Raw genomic sequence first — 6,969 nt, 5'->3', positions numbered from 1 at the left:
ATGTGGAATGATTTACCTTTCTTGGTTTTTTTTTTTTTTTTTTTTTCGTGATCGGCAACGGATCACAACCCTCAGTGTCACGCCCGTACCGGACCGGGACCAGCAATGGGATCGCAACTCTCGGCGTTGGGATCGCAACTCTCGGCGTTGCGCCCACACCTTGCTCAGCCAGTGAGCGGCCGGTCTGTATGTGGGATCCGAACCCTCAGCGGGAACACCGCCGCACTCCCAAGCGACGCACTGTAGCAGTGCGCCACCAGGCCGGCCCTAATTTTATATAGTTTTTAAGTGTCACAAAATCATCTTCTTCTGATTTTTTTCCAACCATTTGAAACTGTGAAAAACATTCTCAGCTCATGGTCCATATAAAAATAAGCATTGGGCCAGATTTGGCCTGTTGGCCACAGTTTGTCCACCCCTTGTTAAGCATATGACATTTAACATTTTAAGATTCTTGGTTGTTTTCTAAATATAAAAGTAATTCATTTTCATTAAAAATTCAATCATTCTAGGAATGTATAAAGTAGAAAATGAATACTAATTCTAAAATGGCCCTGTAGTTTAATTTTCCCCTTCTTACTTCCAAAGAGAACTACTTTCAACATATAAATCTGTATATGTATGTGTGCATATACACACACGTTAATATTATTATTAGAACTTATAATTTTAAAGCTGGGACACATCTCTCTAACACATTTTTCCACACAAACAGCCATGAGTGATGGTATTTTTTTTTTTTGGTCACTCTCCCTCTTAGTAGAGAGTAGCAGTGTCTGAGTTTTAAATGGGCTATTGTGGGCTGACCTAAGACACCACTTACAAGACTATTTCTATGGGAAAATCTGCTATGAACTTTCCAAAACCAGCTTACAAATGAATATTTCTAATTCGAGGATCCCCTGCACGTGTTTATATGTCCTCTTTCCCTATACCAACATTTCCCCAAATGCATGGCATGAGATGCAGTAGTATCTAAGGTGGAGGAAATTAATGAGTGACCTAGATTCATGCCTGGCAAGACTGGCTGAAAAAAAACATTGGGAGCCTTATTGCTAAAGAAACCAGAAGTCCAGCCCAGTGATAATCTCAACAGTTCCTGCCTATTAAAAAATGAAGCCAGTGCTTAAAATCCTGGATACTTAAGAGCCTATTGATCATTCTTATAATTCTTTGGTTTTGTCTCTGACATCCCTTTCTTTTTCCCAACATACTCTTGATGATGATCTATTTAGTTATAAATTTTCCTCCTAAATTAGGGGCTCATGTTTGTTGTTCTGAGTCATCCTTGTGCCAAAGAGAGTGATTCGTTGGGAAGCCCTGTGTTTCAGCTGATTGCGATGAACCCTAAGACGACCCTGAATGTGGGTGTGACGCTGTGCTGTCTTCCTCAGGGGCAGGCTGGAAGGCAAGTTTGCTGCTATTCAGCGGATACGACATTTTGAAAGGCAGTGTGTAAATACAAAAACTAGGTATTTCTGTTACTTAGATGAATGGAAAACATGAAATACTGCAGATCATAATAAGAATGTTAAGAAGCAGGATGAAGTTTAGTGGATTTGAGTCAAACCCCAGCTCCCATATTCTCTAAACCCCACCAGTATGGGGTTACACATATTTTTATGTGTATTCAAGCTCTGGGGTTTTTTTTCTGTCTGTTTCTCTCACTCTCTCTTTTTCTTTTTTTGCTTTTTTTTTTTTTTTGCACTTTTAATCAAGTATAATAGCATCTCTGGTTTTCTTTTTTCCCATACGGAAAGCATTTTAAATACAAACTGTAATGCATGTTCTACAAAAAAACTGTAATTTATGTTCTTTCCATAAAGTCTAAATTAAGAAAGTTTTAAATGTACTTTAGGAAGACATCTTCACTTTGAAATCTGACTGAGCCTCTATCACACAGACAGTTGATATTAACTATTTATTTATTGACTGATGCCAATGACACAGTTATTGGCATCCCAAGAGTTTTCTGAACTTGTATAAAATTTTGAAGTGATGCTGATATTGTTAGGTCAACCCAGCAACATCTAAACATGTAATTCCTAAAGACTGCCTTTATTAATGTTTGAAATTAGCAGCAAGGATTGAAAACAGACCTAATAAACCAAGATCACAAAATTTGGCTTTAATAACTCACGAGTAAGGAAACTTGATAGTTTGTTTCTCTCGCATGTTTCTTTGGATCTTGTACAAAGCTTGCTTGATCAGAGCATGTTCTAAAAGGCATTGTCTCTCTCTTTGCACTTAGCCAGCTGTGGCCCTTCTGCAGATGTTCTTAACAAGAACCTTGGAACTATCAACTGCAATATGTGCTTGCATATAGAACTTGCTTTCTTGGATATGAAGAGAGAACCATAGTCATTGGGCTAGCAGTTGAGGATAAAGATAACTGCTTGGTCAATCATTTCCTTTGTCACTTTTAAAACTCATTTGCTCAGCAAACTTTAAAAGCCTATTTAATACCAATCCTGTAGGAAGCATGTCTTAGTCCACTTGGGCTGCTAAAACTAAACACCGTAGACTAGGTAGCTTATAAACAACAGAAATTTATTTTCACAGTTCTCCAGGCTGTGAAGTCCAAGATCAAGGTGCTGGCAGACTTGGTGTCTAGTGAGGGCCCATTTTCTGGCTCATAACTATCATCTTCTCACTGTGTCCTCACGTGACAGAAGGCGCAAGGCAGATCTCTGGGGCCTCTTTTATAAGTGCACTGATCGCATTCATGAGGGCTCTTCCCTCACGACCTAATCTCCTTCTAAAGGCCCCACCTACATCACATTGGGGATTAGGTTTCAACAAATGAATTTTGGGGAGGACACATTCAGACCGTAGCATAACACTATTCTTTCTAATCTCATGAAAGTTAGAATAGTAGTGACTACTGTACCGTGCACACAGTGCTATGCATGAGGCTTGCACTGGGAGCACAAGGATGGAGGGGTATCTTTATTGGCAGTGGAGGGTTGGGGAGATACTGTCAAAGAAGACTTCATGGAGTTTCTAAAGATGAGTTAGGAGTTAGCTACACAAAGTTGGGTGGGTGGGAGCCAGGGATTAAAAGTATTGTTCAGTTCACTCAGAGAGTATTCATTGAAGCCTGACTATGATTGGGTAGGTACTCTGCAAAGTGCTGGTGATACTGCAGTAATAATAATAGCTAATTTTTATTGAGTACTTCCTGTGTGCCAAGTACTGTGCTAAGCTTTTTATATGAACTGTTTCATTCAGCCTCACAATAGTCCTATGAAGTAGGTGCTTTTATCATCGTCCCTATTTTGCTGATGAAGCTAAATAACTTGCCCAGGGTTGCACAGTCATTACATTGTAGAGTTAGAATTAAAATCCAGATAGTTGACTGCGGAGCCCCTTTCTTAAAAATGCAACCAGATTTCTGCTTCATGATGCTTACATTTTTGTGGGGGAGATACCCACCCAATATCCAGATAGGATAATCTCACATAGTGAAAAGTGCTGTGACCATAAGAACAAATAATGTAACAGAGAGGGAGGCAGAGTATGTGTGTGCGCTGCTTCAGGTAGCTGATGGGGATGGACTTTCTATGGAGGTGACAAGCCTGAATGATGATGAGAATGCAGCCATGCTGAGATCCAGTGATAAAGCCTGCCAGGAGAGAGAACAGCAAGATCAAAGACACTGAGGTGAGACCGAATCCAGCTGGTGTGAAGAGGGGGAGGAAGGCCACTGTGAGCTCAAGTGCAAGTGGCACAAGATACATCAGAGAGATAGGCAGGGACTGGACATGTGACTACTTCCCAAACCGCAACACACCAGCTGGCAATCATGGAGGATTGCAGGTGTAGGCATTCATAGCTGCAGGGACTTTTGTTCTAGTTGATGCTTTGGGGAGCATGGTTTGGGCTTTTTTTTTTTTTTTTTTTAATATTTTTGATATGTGATCTACATGATCTTTTCTTTGCTTGTTATCAGGTTCCTGGAAGGTGATGTGAAAGATCATCATGCAGCAGCAGTTTTGACTTCTGGAACAATTGCCATCTGGGACTTACTTCTAGGTGATTGTACTGCTCTCCTTCCACCTGTCTCTGACCAAAATTGGTCTTTTGTTAAATGGTCAGGTACAGATTCTCATTTGCTGGCTGGACAAAAAGATGGAAATATATTTGTATACCGCTACTCATAAGAGATGAAAACAGTTTTCTGGATATATTAGCCTCTTAGGTTTTTGTTGGAGTTGTAACTGTAAAGGAGAATATCTGAGTGACATTTAAAATAATTACTTGTATGTGTCCAAACAGACATTTTTTATTCTGAAGGTGGGTAGCACTACTGATCTTAAATGTTCATTTATACTTACTTTGGGGGAAAGTTTTTTGTTTGATTTTTGTAATTCCCCACATTTGAACATTTCAATTTAAAGGTATTTATAAAGCTTCAAATGTCAATAAATATTTATTCTGATACAGTCTGCTTGGCATATTATTTTTTTCCAATTCTATTCAGATATTTTCAGAAACAACTAATTATTATACAGCTAGAATATTTAGGCAATGTTTGCATAGGAGTAAATTTCAGTTAACTTAGTAATACTAATATGCAATGTACTTTTATGCTATTTCTAATACTTTATTTTCACATATGTATTGAAGTAATATAAAACTACTAAAATATCCTAACTTAGAAATGCTGTTCTTTGGGCCGGCCCGTGGCTCACTCGGGAGAGTGCAGTGCTGATGACAACAAGGCCCCGGGTTCGGATCCCATATATACGGATGGCCGGTTCGCTCACTGGCTGAGCGTGGTGCTGACAACACCAAGTCAAGGGTTAAGATCCCCTTACCGGTCATCTTTTTTTAAAAAAAAAAAAAGAAATGCTGTTCTTTTCATTCTCCCATTCATCCCTGATACCAGTGCCTGCACTATCATTAGTCACTTTGAGTCAATGACAGAGCTTTACTGAGTACATTATCTTCACCTTTGCCTAAATGACTTGAAAGACAAATTTCTAAATTACTAATCTGCTGGTTTCATTAGAAATATTATCCCAAGCTACAAGTATTTACTTGCCTAACATTCTTAAGGTATATTTTTTAAAGATACTTGATGGATCTTGGACATGACTGGCCCCACTGTGCACAAAATAGCCGCCGGCCTTGTCTTCCACTCCAACACCAAACACCCCCCCCCCCTTCCCTTTACAAGAAGCCTCATGACTTAAACAGAAACCCTTTTGCTTCTGCAAGGGCATAGTTCTCCACCCTGGTTGCATAGCTTCCACCTTAGCATAATGCCCGTCCTTGATTATATCAGCCAGTTCTTGGCACCCTGTATAAGCTCTACCACCCCCACACCTGGTGCTGTCCCCCATTTTGAGGGCAGCCCCAGGCTGCCCATCACTTTGAGCGCAGCCCGGCAGATTCTTTTCCTTAAATAAAGCTTGAACAGTACGTGGCATCTCTGCTCACTTTCTTTCATTTTGGTGCCAAAACCCGAAACCTGGGAAGGTTGTTGGATGATCCCCTCTCTCTTGGGTTGATTGGCCCTCGGCCGCCCTTTCCAGATCTGCCAAACCAGGTACCTCCGGGACTCTCTTCTTTTTGCCGTTACAGACCAACGCATCCAACATCAGCCTCAATTCAGGGTGAGTCAGTGTGTCTGTCCTGCTTCTACGAGTTAACCCGACTACTCTCTACGACTACGGTCTCTACGAAGCCAAGGCGCCTGCTGAGGGAACTTTTCTCGTGCCCCCCAGCTATTTGAGGACGTTTCATTAGCTGGTCATGGCTTTTTTCTTGAAAAGAAGGTGGACACCAAAGAGGACTGTCTGCTGACACTCTTCTACCAGGACTGCCCATTCCCTTTCTCACCCTCTACACGGGATCCTCACGATCCAAACCTCCATGCTCTATGCCTCTGGGCCGTCTCCTGGCCAATTTCTTGCCCTCTGGGGAGACATTAAACCTAAACGTCTTGTTTTCTACTGTACTCTGTGCTCTATGCCTCCACGCTGTCTCCTGGACAACCTCTCAGCCTCCAGGGAGACATTAAAACTCGAACACCTCTGTTACAGTGGATCCCAGTGGCCACAAGATAGCACTCTCTATTTAGATGCTCACCGAGAAGGCAAAAGTTGGAGAGATTCCTTTATGTTCAAGCCTTTTTCTATCTCTGAATGCTTTCTCTCTGTCAAAACTGTCCTACGTCTCAAATTCTCCTAGCTCATGCCTGACCTCCCCTTCTGGACTCAGATTAATCTTTTAACCCGTCAGCCTACTCTGCTCGCTGTACGGGCCACCTCGACTACCTCCTTACACTCCAAATCCTTCACCAGCTCCTCCACATTTTCCCTCTCTTCGTCCTCAGCCCTGGCTCCTTTATACCCCCTTCTATGAAGTGGCTGGGATGGCGGGATTGTCCGAGTTCATGTCCCCTTTTCTCTTTCGGACCTTTTCCAACTCAAAAAACGTCTGGGATCCTTCCAGTCTGACCCAGACACATATCTGTCCCCTGAAGAGAGGGAGCAGGTCTGCATAGCGGCCCAGCAGGCAGATGAAGTATATGCTCAAAATAATATGCAGCCTGTGGGAGCCATCACTGTTCCCTGCATGGATCCAAATTGGGCCTACCAGGCCAGCCACGGGGATTGGGATCTCTAGGATAATATGATCACACTCCTACTTCACAGCCTCCAAAAGGCTACACACAAGTCAGTCAATTATGACAAGCTTAGAGAGATCACACAGAGACCCACCAAAAATCCCAGCAAGTTCCTAACCTGCCTCTCTGAAGCCCTACATAAATACACACATATAGATCCAAACTACCCTACAGGCATGGCCCTCGTACACTACCTCCTCAGTGTAGCTTTCAAGGTTTTTAACAATAGGGAGGAAGAGGAGAAAAAGGACCATTTTTAAAAAGATCAGGCCAGGGCCGGCCCGTGGCTCACTTGGTAGAGTGCGGTGCTGATAACACCAAGGCCGCGGGTT

General features: G+C 42.2%; 1 protein-coding gene across 1 annotated transcript in view; it reads left to right on the top strand.

Annotated features, from left to right (window-relative positions):
* The window catches only part of PALB2 (partner and localizer of BRCA2), a 31,311-nt gene extending 26,865 nt beyond the window's left edge, over window positions 1-4,446 (top strand). The window contains exons 9-10 of the mRNA XM_008568271.1: window positions 1,260-1,408; window positions 3,953-4,446. Of these exons, the coding sequence (XP_008566493.1) occupies window positions 1,260-1,408; window positions 3,953-4,163 (360 nt within the window). The 3' untranslated portion in view covers window positions 4,164-4,446. The remainder of the gene's footprint in view (window positions 1-1,259; window positions 1,409-3,952) is intronic.
* Window positions 4,447-6,969: the final 2,523 nt, after the last annotated feature.

The sequence above is a fragment of the Galeopterus variegatus genome, unplaced genomic scaffold, assembly GCF_000696425.1.
Source record: "Galeopterus variegatus unplaced genomic scaffold, G_variegatus-3.0.2 Scaffold391, whole genome shotgun sequence".
In the NCBI taxonomy this organism is placed as follows: Eukaryota; Metazoa; Chordata; class Mammalia; order Dermoptera; family Cynocephalidae; genus Galeopterus; species Galeopterus variegatus.
Note: the sequence above shows the minus strand (reverse complement) of the source record. Positions and strands in the feature narration are given on the sequence as shown.